Genomic DNA, 15,131 nt, shown 5'->3' with positions numbered 1-15,131 from the left:
CAACGTCATATAACTGCCATACCATTATGTGAAAAGGCAAATAAAAAATATTGCATATTCATTACAATTCTTACTCAAATAACACATAAATGTGTGGAAAATTATAAGTTTATATAATCATTTTTAATGTAGTCCTCTACAGGCTTTCGGTATTCACATTTTTTTTTGTGAAGTAAAATTGAACTACAAATACATTCTTACGAGTAAAAGTCTTGGCTTTTAAAATTTGTAAAGATAATGAAAACAAAATCTACTAATTAAAACTGCCCATAATATGAATTATATTTTTGGATCCTGATTTAAGATTCTGTCATTGTGAAAGGATGACACCAATGTTGCAGCAGATAATAATAATATTACATCACAGTTTATTTGATTATATTTTATACTATTAATCTAAAAAATAACCAAAGCATTCAATAATGTGGAAACCACAGGTTTAATATGTAAAAAGTACATTGTATTTTATAATCTCACACTGCATGATTGTGAAATCTTAGTCTTAAAAGTAAGATGATGAGTAGAGTAAAAATACAATATCTGCATTTGAAGTAAAAAGAAAGTAAATTTGAAAATAAAATTATTCAAGTACTTTAAAAATCTGCTCCTAAGTGACATACTCAAATAACAATATTTGATTACCCCTAAACCTTTCACCCACTTTTTGAAAACTGATAAATTTATCTTTAAACAAACACACACAAAAAAATGGCAAAACATCTTCACACTGTATTTAGTTGCTGTTGTGTCCCTTGACTAAATTACAAAGCTGGTATTTCAAAGAAAAATACAAATCTCCTGTTTAACTCAGTAGCAGAGATTTGTACTGTATGTTCATGCTGCCGCCCCAAACAACAGACACATTAACAGTCCCATTATTACACTCGACAGTGACATGAAAAGCTTGAATAGTTGTCGCTGACATCCAAACTCAATATAGGGGTCTTCCTCTAAAGTGTAAAGCCCTGTGAGCCGTCCGGCCAAAATATGGAACACCAAGTTTTAACGAAACAACCATGACGTTAAGAGGATAATTAAAGTTGTTAAGTTTCTCTCAAAGCCGAGTGTTACCCTTTTGCGGTATTATTATTGTAAATAAAACATTCACTTCGATGAGGAACTTCACTAGAACGGAGTTTTACTTTAATGTCTCTGTGTCTTATGAATGTTTTCTGTAGCTATCTCGTCTGCGATCTCGATTATGCAATTTCTCATCAGGCCTCTGAAGAAATCTCCTGATCTTCCTGAATAAATATTTTTTAAAAAGCTCAATATTATATACTCAAGTCCCTTCAATGTAAGCCAGTGTGATTTGAAAGGCTGTGGAAAATCAGACCTCGATAAAACACTGACAGTTGGATGAGTCGAGATCAATCCTTTCAAATCAATTTCCCTGCAGGAACAACATGCAGATTTATATATATATTTATATTACACACTGGTCATGAAGACTGAGCTCAGTCAGCTTTGGAGGACGTTTGTGTTCACTCATTCAGTTTGCAACACTCCGGTCTAATATTTGGCCGATCAGAAATGTTCACAGGAATACCAAAGATAATGTTACATATAGCACTTCTTACCCAAACATAGACAGGTAATATAAAAATATATTTGACCGAATATGTACAAAATATGCTACACACCAGAGAGTAAAACAACAAGATGTCATCGGGAAGCAGAGTCAAACAACTTAGGTTACTTCTATGATTCAACCCAGAGATTTATCGAAGCAAAGTAGACGACCCATAACATTCATTCATCCTGCGGTTGCTTCTTTTTTTAAGATGGAGTGCAGCAGCTCATTCAGTACTGAACTTACAATGCATCAATATATTATGTAAACATCTACATTCCTATAAATAAATCCAACTTCATTTCCTTTAATTAAAGAGCTCTATCTACTATTCACGAATGGGCTGCTGCACCATATTCCAGGATATGACGGTTTTCTCTATACATTTCCTCCACTGTCCGTCAGCCTGAGACCTCCAACGGTTCCCTCATTAGTGAGAACCTGCTCCAGGATCTCATCGATGACGTTGCACTCGTAGTTAACTTGCTCCAGGTCCAGTGCAGGCACGTAGGAGATGAGAAGGCGCCCGATGTTATGCCGAAGCTCAATCAAACTAAGAGAAAGGAATAAAAAGAATAGGAAAAAAAACAAAGAGAGAGTTCAGATTTACATCACTGTTCTGATGAATTGTTGAGTTGATAAATGGCTTTGAGAGAGTGACTCAGTATTATGCGAGGAGATTGATTCCCCAGCAGTCCAACCTTCTGGATGTATCTGAACTTGAATGCGTGCTGGACTCCGCGGACTCTCCTGCGTCCGCTCGACATGTCCGATTGGTAGAATCTCTTCCTCTTTGTGGGGTTGGAGTGTTTTCCTTCTGCAAGCCCAACCTGAGCGTTACACACTGCGCCGCCAGGTTTCCATTTTCCTCCTCCAGACTCTCCAACTGGTGGCGTAGCCCATAGTTAACCCGAGGAGGAGAAGAAAAATGAAAAGAAGAGGGAGCAGATCAAAATCAATAAAACAACGGTTAAAACGAATTCCAAAAGCTAGAGAAGTTATCAGGTAAATGACACACATGGACTGAATATAGATAAACATAGAAACTCACATTTTCTTTCCTTGTACTTTTACACTGTTTAACATTAGGACCAGACCTGCCATCATATCTACTCGCTGCACACTTTCCCCATCTGCTCTCATTTGCTTTTTGTTGCCGTTTGTCATATTGTGTTCCTTTTGTCTTTACCTTCATCATCTGTAATGTAACGTAATTACATTTTAAGTTGTTGCACTTTAACTGCCCGTCCCGTCTGTTTACTGGTGTCCGATAACTGTTTGCATTGCAGGCTGCTTACTTCCTTCTTCAAAGAATTTTACCCTCGTTTTTATTTTCGCTTTTACTTCTTCTAGATTTAAATGTTGTTGTTTTATTGTTGTGTTGATCATGAGAGAACAGTTGGAAACAGTCGGAAAGTAGCTATTTGACACCAACACATTTACAGCCGTGGGTTTTGATTGTGAGTCGCATTTTGTTGTTTATATTTCCTGGAGAATTTTGTGCATTACCATGAGCGGAATAAATACTAAATTAAATTAAATGTAGATTAAATGTGCATTGTCCCTGAAAAAAACACAAACAAAAAGTGCACTGGGAGATTCTTGTTTGGATAAGTTTTTTTGGGGTACAAATCCATTTACAATCCTAAAAAGTGTTTGAGGCACAGTTGGTTGCCTTGGAAATTTTAAGTATATCAAAATATCAAGTCCACTTTCAGCAGTTTTAACTGCATTACAGGGTCTTCGAATCTCCAAATCCCACTTAAACACCGGAGTTTGCTCCATTATGTGATTAAAAAGAGCGTTAAACTCAAGACTACTTTGGTACAAACACGGTTTCCACATGCAAAGAGGGACTTTTTGAAGAGAAGGAATTGTAGAGATTTGTCCAATTTAGACAGTCGAAGCCACTTTTTGACTTCAGATGGACTTCTGAAAGCTTTTTGTCATCACCATCACTGAAATTGCTTCAAGAACTGATCTCTACACAACCAGTGAACAATAGCAGCCAGCAGGAGTCACTTTCAATGTTGGCATGCGATTATGAAAAGGAAGTAAACATATTGAGCTGAGCCACTGACCTGTAAACGCAGTTCATTCCTCTCCTTGTTTCTTTCATCTAGTTCTCGGACCAGATGGTCAACTTGCAGTGCAATCTCATCGATGTCATGTTCCTCATCTTGGGCAGTACTGACATTGGCCCTTGCCTCAGTAGCTGCCATGAAATTCCGTTTGTCCTTAATCAGCTCATTGATTTTCTGTTTGGCCTTCTCAAACAGACTTTTGTAGTCCTTCTTCCTCCCCGTTTCTTCTGTCTGGCAGGCTTGGTGCTGACACTCCTTCTTGATGTTATTCTGAGGCAGCTCCTGCAGTTTGCTCTGCGCTTCCTGCAGCTGGACAGTGAGTTTATGAACCTGCTCTTTCAGAGAGTCTCTCTCCTGAGCAGTGTCCTCCATGAGCTCCAGCAGCTGGTCTTGTTGTTCCTGTACCTCAGTAATACTGGGGTACGGAGCGGAAGAGTAGTTTCTGATATCTGCGCAGGAAGGTCCGGCTTGTTCATCACTTTCCAGACAGTGTGCCCCTCCGTTCTGTAACGTCTGCGGCCCTCGATTTTGCGTGTCTCCACTGTCCTCCTGCTTAAATTCTCTTTGCTCAACACTGCCGACATGTTGTTCTTTACCACCTTTATCACAAATACTCTGTGTTGCTCTTGCCTCCCTGTCAGTTTGAATGCGATCCCCCACTTCCTTCTTTACCTGATGCGCTTCGGTCTGAGTGGTGGTGCTGGTCACTTGCTGAGGGGGCGCCGGGGAATGACTGGTTTCCCCTGCTGCTGACTCTGCAGATCCTGTTCCAGCAGCATTCGCGTCAGAGGTATCATCCACAGCAGCGTCGTCGCTACACTCCAACACCATGCTCACATGAATATCGCTTTGCTCTTCCTCGATCTTCACTTTTTTTAAATTAGAGACGGGCTTTTGTGGCTTGGGGGTACTCGCAGTCTCCAAAATGACAAGGTCATCATCAGTAGTATCATCATCATCATCAACATCAACATCATCACTAACAATGGCCAGAGATGGGGAGCACAGTGAGCTCACATCTACTGATGAGGGTGTATCTGAGGCGCTCCTGTTGAAGCCATTAGCTCTCTGTCTTTTTGGTGTTGTTTGTGGGGTAACAGGATGTGATCTTTTCTCCCTGCAGTGAACACAAAACAGAGTTAATGGACGTTTTTATTGAAGTCAAAGCGATACACTTGAGCTAAAAAAACAACATAACCTCATACCTCACAGGTGCTGTTGCCAGTGAGCACACATTAGAAATAACTGGAAGACCATTGTTACTGGAAGGGCTGCAGGCTGCAAAGAAACAATACAGGAACATTTTAATCTCTCAAACATTCCTTCTTAAGCACGCACACACGCACACACACACACACACACACACACACACACACACACACACACTTACCAGCTTGTGAAATGGTGGAGGACCTCAGTGCAGAGGACTCAGCCCTCGCAGCACCACCTTGTAGCGTCCGACTCCTCGGGGTTGTGGGAGTTGAAGGGGGATGAACAGTCTGTCAGCAAGAGAAAAAAAAACAAGAAAACAAACAGGCAAAGTATATTATTTGTAATTATTAATATTTCTAAATGACACCTTCTGTCATGTAATTTCAAACCAATGATGAGACCTCTCAACACTAATCATAACTTAAATCCAAATGAGCCAACTTGAGCCATCACTTCCTGCCTCTATAATGTTAAATAGAAAACGCACCGTTTGGTGCACACGCTGTTTCAGGTTTTCCAGTTGCTGTCGCTTATTTGTGAGACGCTGCTGTTCCTGACGCCTCTGATCCTCCTGAACCGCAAAGAAAAAAAAAGGACCAACAGCAGTGTTAACAATGTGTCAATGTTCGTGGGAATTTAAATGAATACCGTCAGTAAAATAACTATAAAAATTGGCACCCCTGAATTTTAAGTACAGAATTTAGAATATTTTCAGAAATAAATGCAAATTAACAAGTTTTACAAAATCAGAATCAAATGTCTATTGTTCGGGCCGGACGTTTGGTTTAACGTTTGTATTATAAAGAGGAAGCTTGGCAAATCCAGGGAGGTGGTGAAAAGGTTCCATACCCACCGCTATCTCTTGTTGTGGAATGTGAGGACAGGGCGGGGGAGGACAGAGGATCCCCCGGCATGCAGCGTGATCCTGCATATCACTGCTTGCAGATTTAATTATCATATATTTTTGAAAATATTCTGTTATAGGAACTTGGAAATTCAGTGGTGCCAGAACTTTTGATTAGAAGTGTGTTTCAAGGTACCCTGAGGTGGAAACGTTAATTAGCGGGGAGACAACTGGTGGATGATTTCCAGCACACTATGTATCCTTACCTTCTGCCTCTTTTCTTGTTCCTTTTTGTCCTCCCTCTCTCTGTAACAAATCAGAGCTGAGTCACACCCACAGCCAGTCAGAAGCTTAATATCATTGCATCTTAATATTTCATTACGCTCGTCAACGGCTGTGGCCGTGTTGGTAATGTAAACTTGAGACTCACTGTTGCTTATAGGTCTTGCGGTATGAAGGCTGATCGTCATCGGAGTCTTCGGGCTCCTCCTCCTCCTGGCAGCTCCTGTGATGGTTAATTTGACACCGTGAAAACACTAGCAAGCTACGTTTGGGTTTGACTTGGACCAAATGCCTTGATTTCTATAATGTGTCTTTATTTTGGGAAAGACTATTGGTGCTTCCAGTCATCCATAGATAGTGACATGTGGTAAAAGTTGGGTGAGCATTCCTACAGAAGCCCAGTATTCATGTTAAATAATGTTTGGACCTGTCGTTAAGGGCCCTGCAGTGTAGACCTGACTTAATGTACCTTCAAACTACTCTCACTCAAGCACAGATTTATATTTGTTATTTTATTCATTTGATTGTAATTATTCAGGTGCATTGATGATGCTCTGGTTACCTGAACTGGGGATCAGGGTTGCTGCTGCAGTACCACTTATCGGGCAGCTTGCTGCAATCGATCCCGTCAGGGAGTTTACGCCATTGCAAACAGCCATCACACTGCACCCAGCTTTGATCTGGTCGCTTCCTGTGGAGGAGTCAACATGGTTTAGCAAAAATGTGTGTCAAATCCACGATGGCAGTCACTGCAAAATTATACTAACATGGTATCTTCAACTGGTACGGTGCTGTTTGGATTTTCTCTGGACTTTCTGTAGCGGATCTCCTGCCAGTACTCCTCCAGTTTGACCCCCAAACTGTTGATGGTTTTCCTGTACCAACAAATTCAGGATGTCAGATTTCCAGGGAATCCGGGAACATGAAAATGATTAAAAAAACAAAAACAAACAAACATTATATCCCAACTGCTCATTTAGATCTTTAAACCTCTATGATCACAACTGAACGCAGCATTGATGTCATTACCTGTACTTATCTGTCTCATTGAAGCTCTGTTTGTTGTGGGTAGGATCCAGAAAGTTACATTCTATGACCCCAATGACTCCAACACCTTTGTTGTTGGCCTGCAGAAGGCAAAGGTTCACCGCAGCATGACATTTAGAAACCCTTGAAAACACGTGTAACAAACAAACTTACTCAAAAGAGCAGAAACTCACCTTAAGCTGGCAGCCGACACGTTCGTAGGGTTTGATGAGCCGATTCTTGTGATACATCATGATACCATACTGGTCTTTACTTTTGGGGTTATATCCAAAAGTTATAGGAATCCGTTTGTTCTGAAATAACTCTTAAGTAAAATGCAACAACAGCAACAAAAAAGACATTATTGGGGAAAAGTTTGAAAGAAAGGCCAGCTCCAGAAAGCCGGTGATTGAAGGATACAAGATTGATGGGCTTGTAGTGGTCCTTTCTGATGCACGCCAGGCTCTTCGCAATGAGCAGAGATTTCACCTTTTGACCACGAATCACGATCTGCATCCGAGGCTTCAGGTACAGAATGCTACAATATGCCTACAGCCATTAGAAAAGCAGCTGTTAGTTAATGTATACAATCAACAGTAATGTGACAAAGAATCATAAGGTTAAGGGAGTATCAAAACAGTTTGGATCTGGAAAAACCAAAAACTTCAAAAATTTTCAATTTTATTCTTTACATCGTTGTTTACGGCTCATGTACAACTTGTTTTGGCTTTATGTTGTCTTACAGACTTACTTCAGACATGGGACTATAATTTGTAACTGAAATGGTCCCCTGACTTTCTCTCTCACTGAAAGGTCGAATCTATGACTTTCAATTTCAAAACATAAACTGCTGGACACGGGAAGCCTGCTACTTCGATGGAAGGATCTTAAATTTGTATTCTGGACTGTGATTTGCATCCAAACAAGTTGCAATGTCACAAAATAATGCTCATACAGGAACAACAGTGAGCAGCAAAGAGGAACTTCGCCTCCTCAGCAGATGAATGTGAATACAGCCTTTTCAAGTCAAACTTACCACATTCCTCTGCCTGTACAGTGACAATCAAACATCCCAGTGATGGAACAATAAGAAATACACATGTTTGAGTGGAGAGGAGCTATAAGTGAAATCGCTTTATTTATATAGCACATTTAAACCCAACATATGTACCAAAGTGCCGTACAACCTCAGACCAAATTAAAACCCATCAGATAGAATTAAAACAAATCAGGCCATCCAAAATAAAATACTCATACAAACAAAAATAAAAAAAAAAATGTAAGGCAAAAATTAAAAGACCTTAAAAACAACATTAAGCCAAAACAAAACCCAAAGGCGTACATGAGCAGTAAATAATGCTGTAAAGAATAAAATAGAAATTTAAAACTAGGCCTAATCTGGAAAGGCCAGCAAGAACAAAAATGTTTTTAATTAATATTTGAACACTGGTGGTGAAGCCGATGACCTGATCTGGAGGGGGAGGACTTTCCAAAGTTTCAGAGCTGATTTTAAGAAAGCTAGTCGACCCTAAGAGCCAGTCTGGATCTAGGAACTACAAAAGAGTCATTATGAATAATTTTCAGACATGCGCATTACTGCTCCTTACCCGCAGTGAGTACACACTCTCAGCGATGTGTGAGTTGACCCCGTCTGGCTGTTGAGAGGGGTCATTCATCGTCTCATAAATCTCAGATGGCATTTTGATATCGTAACGGTCCTTCTCAAAATCAAACTCTGTTGGTTTAGTAGATGTCCTGATGAAGATCAGATACGAACAGTTTGTGGTTATCTGACAGTTGTGAGTCCATAGAAAGTGATCAGAACCGATCTGTGTGTCCAGTTGGCAATACTCATTTTCATTTGTGAACAAAGTTGTTATTGGAGTGTACAAATATAAGGTTTTAACTCGAGCCACAGCACCTAGCCTCTGAACAGACAGACAGATATACATCTGTGCGAGTTTGTTTGTGGATTAAAGACCAACCTGCGGAGAGTCCAGATGATAATCCGTGTGCCAGTTTTCTCTGTGGACCAGGATGAGCTGATGACATCAATCTCAGTGAGCAGTTCCTCCTCTGTTTTAAAAGGGGAGTAGCGCAGAATGGCCTGCAGGCTGAGTTTGTGCTCCTCTCTCACAGAGAGTGAAAAGGACATTAAGGACAATTCCAACAAAAAAATGGGGACAAATTAAAATATGACTGTCTGATGAATTATTTGAGAGACAATTTAGCTCTCTAAAACAGGTCCCAGCCCACATAACATACTACATCTAGACCCTTTTAACAACAAGGCAAAACATTGAAAATCTTATCAAATCAGGTTCAGCTCCAAACGTCGCAGGTTACATCCAAACTGTTAACACCTGTCCTTGAGGTTTCTCTGCAACAACGGCTGTCAGGACGAAGCTTCAGGCTTTGTCAATGAAAATGTCACGGAGCTTATGACTTAACAGCTCAAATACACAAAGCACATTATGAAATGTATAAACGAATTACATACAATGACTGGTACCACCAATCAAAATAAACACTACCGTGATGGCACTGATTGTCCACTTCATTAAACCACAGCAGAGGTAGGGGGTGAAAAAAGATGATGTCATGAAAAGAGCTCTCGTCAAATCTCAAACACTGGAAAATGACGTGGAAATGTTGATGGAAATATGACATTCAGCCGTTTTCATACAGATGAATGCAAATTATTCCGACGGTTATGCCAAATAATTGCAGTCAGCTTAAATAACTGAAATGAGGTAAATATGCAATAATGGTACACTTCTCCTCTGCCTAACTCAGCTGACTACAAATACCACTGTAGAAATAATTATATGTGATGAGTATTGATTCTTTAGAAAAAGGATATACTTTTTGGTTTCTCTTTCCTCAAAGCAAACAATTGGTACAACTATTTGCTCGGCACCAATCTTTTCCAGGTAGGTCTGAGAGAGCATCCCGACGCACGAGGTGCTCCTCGATTTAGAAAAGACGATGGCATCTTTGCCAAGACGCATGGATCCAGACTTGAAGCCGTTGCCATAGATTCCAATTGGCTCCACCCCATTCATAACAGGCTTGTCACTGTACCCGAAGCTGAGGGGGGAGGGGAGGGGGATAAACACAATACGTTGGTGAGTTCATTAATTGTGACTATGAAAAAGCTCCAACTGATTTCCCATGAATACCAAATCATAGCATTTGTACCTGAGCATCTTATGCATTGTTTCAAGGTCGAGTCCATTTCCATTATCCATAAAGCTGAGACATTGTTCGCCTTTGACCACAGTCTTATCAATCCAGAACTGTTTGGCGCTGACATCTGGATCGTAGGCATTGTCTGAAAAAAACAAAAAACAAAAACAACAGTTCAGCTGCATGCAGCTTCAGACACATACAACGTACTATACTGATGGAAAGAAAAGATTTGTCTCTTCCTCTTGTTTGCATTGTGGCTCCGGAAAGTCAAGTGTCAAGCAGGCTCTGAAAAGTCTCTCGTTTTATCTCTCTTATTTGCAAGTGATTCCTTTTTGTTTTACTTTCCACATCTAAATGACGACTCCCCTGTGTTATTATCTTATGAATTACCATACGAAAGCAGATACAAAAGGAATTGGGGGTGACTGTCAATTATTTGTCAACTGTGTAAAAAGCTGCCCTACGGAGGAGACCTGGGAGCATGCTGGACACCTCTCTTTGAGGGTGGCATGTATTTGCTCCTTCTTGCAAGAATAAAATGTCCGATATGTTTGATTTTGAACCAAGCCTCCAAGTAATTTTTCTAACATGTACATATCGAAGAGGCTTGTCGTGGTGGTTCGGTATTTCAGGCACTAAATATGACCTTGGTTACCACAGGCCTGTGTGTCGCAATATGACCATAATACTGTAGAAAATAAAAACAGACAACAAATAAAAACACGGCGTCCTTCAACATTACGGTAAAAATTGTAAAATTAAAAACAGCAAGATTAAGTTACAAAAATCATCGTGTTGTGCAGATCAGTTGGGAACATCGCCGGTATGGAGTAACAGAAACTAACTGAAGCTTTCTTTGTTATTTGAAAAGACGACGGCGTGATGATGACTCACCTATGAGTTCAGCGATGGCGCTGAAGGGCCGGGTGTGGCTGGTGGAGTTGGTGTGAAGAAACTTTGGCGAAAGCTAAAAATGTACATTTCACATAATAAATACATTTTCAAAATGACCTCGTTTTCATGAATCCATCTGTTCAAATTGGCGCCTGCTCGTGGCAGCCTGTCGGTGAGCGTTTCAGTTTTAAGACTGTTTTTTTTTTTTTTATTTCTCTCTTCTCTTCTCTCTTCTCTTTCTTTCAACGACTACCGACCGGTTGCCCTCACATCTCATGTGATGAAGGTGCTGGAGAGGCTGGTCTTGGCCCACCTCAGGCCGCTGGTGAAATCTTCTCTGGACCCTCTGCAATTTGCGTACCAGCCCCGTGTGGGAGTGGACGATGCCATCATCTACCTGCTGCAACGAGCTCAGTCTCACCTGGATGGAACCGGTGGCTCTGTGAGAATCACCTTCTTTGATTTCTCCAGTGCATTCAACACCATCCAACCACTGCTGCTGAGTGAGAAGCTGCAGGTGGTGGGGGTGGAGGGGGTGGACGCGTCCACCGTCTCCTGGATCAATGACTACCTGACAGGCAGACCAGTTTGTCCGTCTGGGCAGTGTGCTGTCTGATACGGTGGTCAGTGGTACTGGAGCTCCTCAGGGAACTGTTCTGTCCCCCTTTCTGTTCACCTTATACACAACTGACTTCCAGTACAACTCAGAGTCCTGCCATCTGCAGAAGTTCTCTGATGACTCTGCCGTGGTCGGGTGTATAAGGGATGGACGGGAGGACGAGTACAGGGCAGTAGTGGAGGACTTTGTGGAGTGGGCGGGAAGAAATCACCTGCTCCTGAACGTGGCCAAGACCAGAGAGATGGTGGTCGACTTCAGGAGGAAGACGACGGCTCCACAACCGCTGAGAGTTCTGGGAGAGGAGGTGGACATGGTTGAGGAGTACAAGTACCTGGGTGTGTCCATCGACAACAGACTGAACTGGAAGACCAACATCAGCGCTGTCTACAAGAAGGGGATGAGTCGACTCTTTTTCTTGAGGAAACTTCGATCCTTCAATGTGTGCAGCGAGATGTTGGAGATGTTCTACCAGTCTGTTGTGGCCAGTGCATTGTACTTCTCTGTGGTCTGCTGGGGGAGCAGCATTGGAGCCGGTGACACCAACAAACTTAACAAACTGGTTAAGAAGGCCGGCTCCATCATTGGCTGCAAACTAGATAGTCTGGAAAAGGTGGTGGAGAGGAGGACGCTGAACAAACTATTGTCCATCTTGGATAATCCTGTCCACCCTCTCCACCACCTGCTGCAGGGACAGCGGAGCACTTTCTCTAAAAGATTCCTCCAGCTCCGCTGTCACAAGGACAGATACAGGAGATCATTCCTGCCCACTGCAATAAGACTGAACAATAACTCACCTCTGGCAAAATACATCACAGTACAATAACACTGATGACTGTGTTTCTTGGTTGCTTGTATATTATGTGTATATTATATATATAGATATATACTGTACTGTATGTATATATATACATATATATATATATGTTGACTGTGTTTATTGGTTTGTTGTATATAATATATATATATTTAATGTACTGTATATATACTGTATATGCTGTGCATTTTATATTTATATTTTTTACTACTATTTACTGCTATTTTATTTTATTGCTTTTCTATTATATATTCTATTCTATTATTTTATTCTATTGTTCTATTATTGCTTCTGTATGTATGCTGCTGTGGCGAAAAAATTTCCCCTCGGGGATTAATAAAGTATATACCTACCTACCTACCTTCTGAGTTTCTTTTTTTTTTCCTTTAACGTTTTGTTTAAGTGACGGTCAGGCAATAGACCGTAACTTTTTTTTTTTCCCCTCTTTGTAACGGAGAGCCATTGTTTTACTCTCCCGATCAGCTGATTGTGTTCCTTCATCAGCTGACAAAAGGCAGCGGGTGGACACCATCTGCTCCAAACTGCAGACTCAGCATCCGGGTGCATTTTTTTTTTTTTTTTGCCAGTTACTGGAGACTTTAAACGCAGCACTCTGGATAAAGCACTGTCAAACTTTGCACCGGTGTGTTAACTACCCCACCTGGAACAATAAAACTCTGGATCTTCTGCAGGCTAATGCCATAAATGGATGCACACAGCCTTCAAGGTCTGGGGACAGAGAGGAGCTCAGGAGAAGGAGAAGGAGAAGGTCAGGGACTCCTACAGGAGGAAGCTGGAGGCCAAACTCCAGCAGAACAACGTGAGGGAGATGATGACCGGTCTGAAGGAGATAACTGGCTTCAGACTTGAACATTTGAATCTCATGCTGTTGTATTTTACTCATTTTATGTCCTCGTTTGTGGCTTTAAAAGACAGAAAATAAAAAAAAAATAAAAAAGAGGGTTTGTGGGATCAACCTGATAACGTCCAACTTTTAACACTTCTGTGGTTCCCTTATTGCTGCTACTGATAACGCAGCAGATAATGCGTTTTTAAACGATCGTGGTGTGGATTACAGTTTTAAAAAGACAATATTTACAAGTGGTTTCTCGTTTCTCTTTCACCAGCAACATCCCAACAATGCAAATTAAAAACAACCAGCAGGCTAATGCCTAGTAAATGCTACCACGGAGCTCCGTCTAGTCATTATAACGGACTATAAAGATATATTTAACCTCGTTATTCACAACAGCAGATCTCAGTCGCATCTCTCGTGTCACTGAACGGCTCACAATCCCCCAAACAAATGCATGAATTCCGCTCACCGTGCTCACAGGGACGCCTCGGTCTGTTGGGACCGCCATCTTTCCGTAAATACTAATGGTTTCCGCTTCTTCTTCTTCTTTTTCCTTTTTTTTTTTGGTGCGGAGAGTTCGAGGAAAAACAAGCTCACAATGCAGCACTGCCACCTACTGGGACGGAGTGGAGTTTGAGACTCTTAAAGTAGGTAGGTAGTTACTTTATTAAGGTTAGGTTAGGTTAGGTTAGGTTAGGTAGTTACTTTATTAATCCCCAAGGGGACATTTTTTTTTCGCTACAGCAGCATACAGAAGCAATAAAATAATAATAGAATAATAAAAAGCAATAAAATAGCAGTAAAAAAAATTATATATAGTTGTATATAATATATATAGATATATACTGTACTGTATATACTGTGCATTTAATATTTATATTTTTTACTGCTATTTTATTGATTTTCTATTGTTCTATTATTATCTTATTGCTTCTGTATGCTGCTGTAGCGAAAAAAATGTCCCCTCGGGGATTAATAAAGTAACTACCTAACCTAACCTAAATATAAAATGCACAGTATATACAGTACAGTATATATATATATATATATTATATACAAACAACCAAGAAACACAGACAACAGTGTTATTGTTATGTGATGGATTTTGCCAGAAGTGAGTTATTGTACAGACTAATTGCGGTCGGCAGGAATGATCTCCTGTATCTGTCCTTGTGACAGCGGAGCTGGAGGAGTCTTTTGGAGAAAGTGCTCCGCTGTCCCTGCAGCAGGTGGTGGAGAGGGTGGTCAGGATTATCCAATATGGATAAACCACTAAAAGTAATAATACACAAACATTTAGAGAAATATCTTAAAAAACAAAAACAAAGTGCTATTCTCTCTAGAACCACATTGTAAAAGATCAAGTAAATCAAAGATACATTTTTTTTTCATCTTTAGGGCGATATCAACAAATCAAATATCACAATATAGTTTTGTGAATAGCTCAATATCAATATTGCAATGGCATTGTGGGAATGAAAGTTGATGCTTTCACGAAATGCTTACATGGTGAGAATTTTGATAAATAATCATCAGGAATGTGGATATAATTACCATTGTGTAAAAGCAAATAATAGCACTGTTTGGTAAGTTCAGAAAATTACATCACTTTACTGTAATGCAGCCTTTAAAACCAGGATTTTTTTTTTTAATCACATTAAAATATCCAAAATCTATAATGATATCTAGTTTCATATCACAAGATGATAAAATATCAATATATCACCCAGCCATA

General features: G+C 40.4%; 1 protein-coding gene across 2 annotated transcripts; it reads right to left on the bottom strand.

The window, feature by feature from the left end:
* Window positions 1-425: 425 nt before the first annotated feature.
* morc3a (MORC family CW-type zinc finger 3a) lies at window positions 426-13,925 on the bottom strand. 2 transcript variants are annotated; one of them, XM_069153980.1, is made up of 19 exons: window positions 13,866-13,925; window positions 11,108-11,180; window positions 10,223-10,355; window positions 9,885-10,111; window positions 9,007-9,163; window positions 8,629-8,776; window positions 7,442-7,570; window positions 7,216-7,335; window positions 7,025-7,122; window positions 6,763-6,870; window positions 6,558-6,686; window positions 6,144-6,218; window positions 5,980-6,019; window positions 5,357-5,440; window positions 5,048-5,156; window positions 4,863-4,935; window positions 3,655-4,774; window positions 2,275-2,459; window positions 426-2,126 (listed from the first exon to the last, which is right to left on the bottom strand). In XM_069153980.1, the coding sequence occupies exons 1-19, from the start codon at window positions 13,902-13,904 to the stop codon at window positions 1,952-1,954; spliced, it is 3,222 nt and encodes a 1,073-aa protein (XP_069010081.1). In that variant the 5' UTR covers window positions 13,905-13,925; the 3' UTR covers window positions 426-1,951. The 2 variants fall into 2 exon arrangements, with proteins under 2 accessions (XP_069010081.1, XP_069010082.1); XM_069153981.1 differs by having other exon boundaries at window positions 11,108-13,463; window positions 13,866-13,880.
* Between the last annotated feature and the right edge of the window lie 1,206 nt (window positions 13,926-15,131).

This window comes from Embiotoca jacksoni, unplaced genomic scaffold (assembly GCF_022577435.1).
Source record: "Embiotoca jacksoni isolate LCO1_2020_lvr unplaced genomic scaffold, fEmbJac1.0.p SCAF_2, whole genome shotgun sequence".
In the NCBI taxonomy this organism is placed as follows: domain Eukaryota; kingdom Metazoa; phylum Chordata; class Actinopteri; family Embiotocidae; genus Embiotoca; species Embiotoca jacksoni.
This window is presented reverse-complemented; position numbering and strand designations above follow the sequence as displayed.

Excerpts from the sequence above, each read along its gene's own strand:
- morc3a (XM_069153980.1), bottom strand. The coding sequence starts at position 13,904 with ATGGCGGTCCCAACAGACCGAGGCGTCCCTGTGAGCACG. Across the intron at positions 6,687-6,762 it reads GTACCAGTTGAAGATACCAT|GAAGCGACCAGATCAAAGCT; the intron begins GTTAGTATAATT and ends ACTCCTCCACAG. Across the intron at positions 5,441-5,979 it reads AACAAGAAAAGAGGCAGAAG|GAGGATCAGAGGCGTCAGGA; the intron begins GTAAGGATACAT and ends TTTGCGGTTCAG.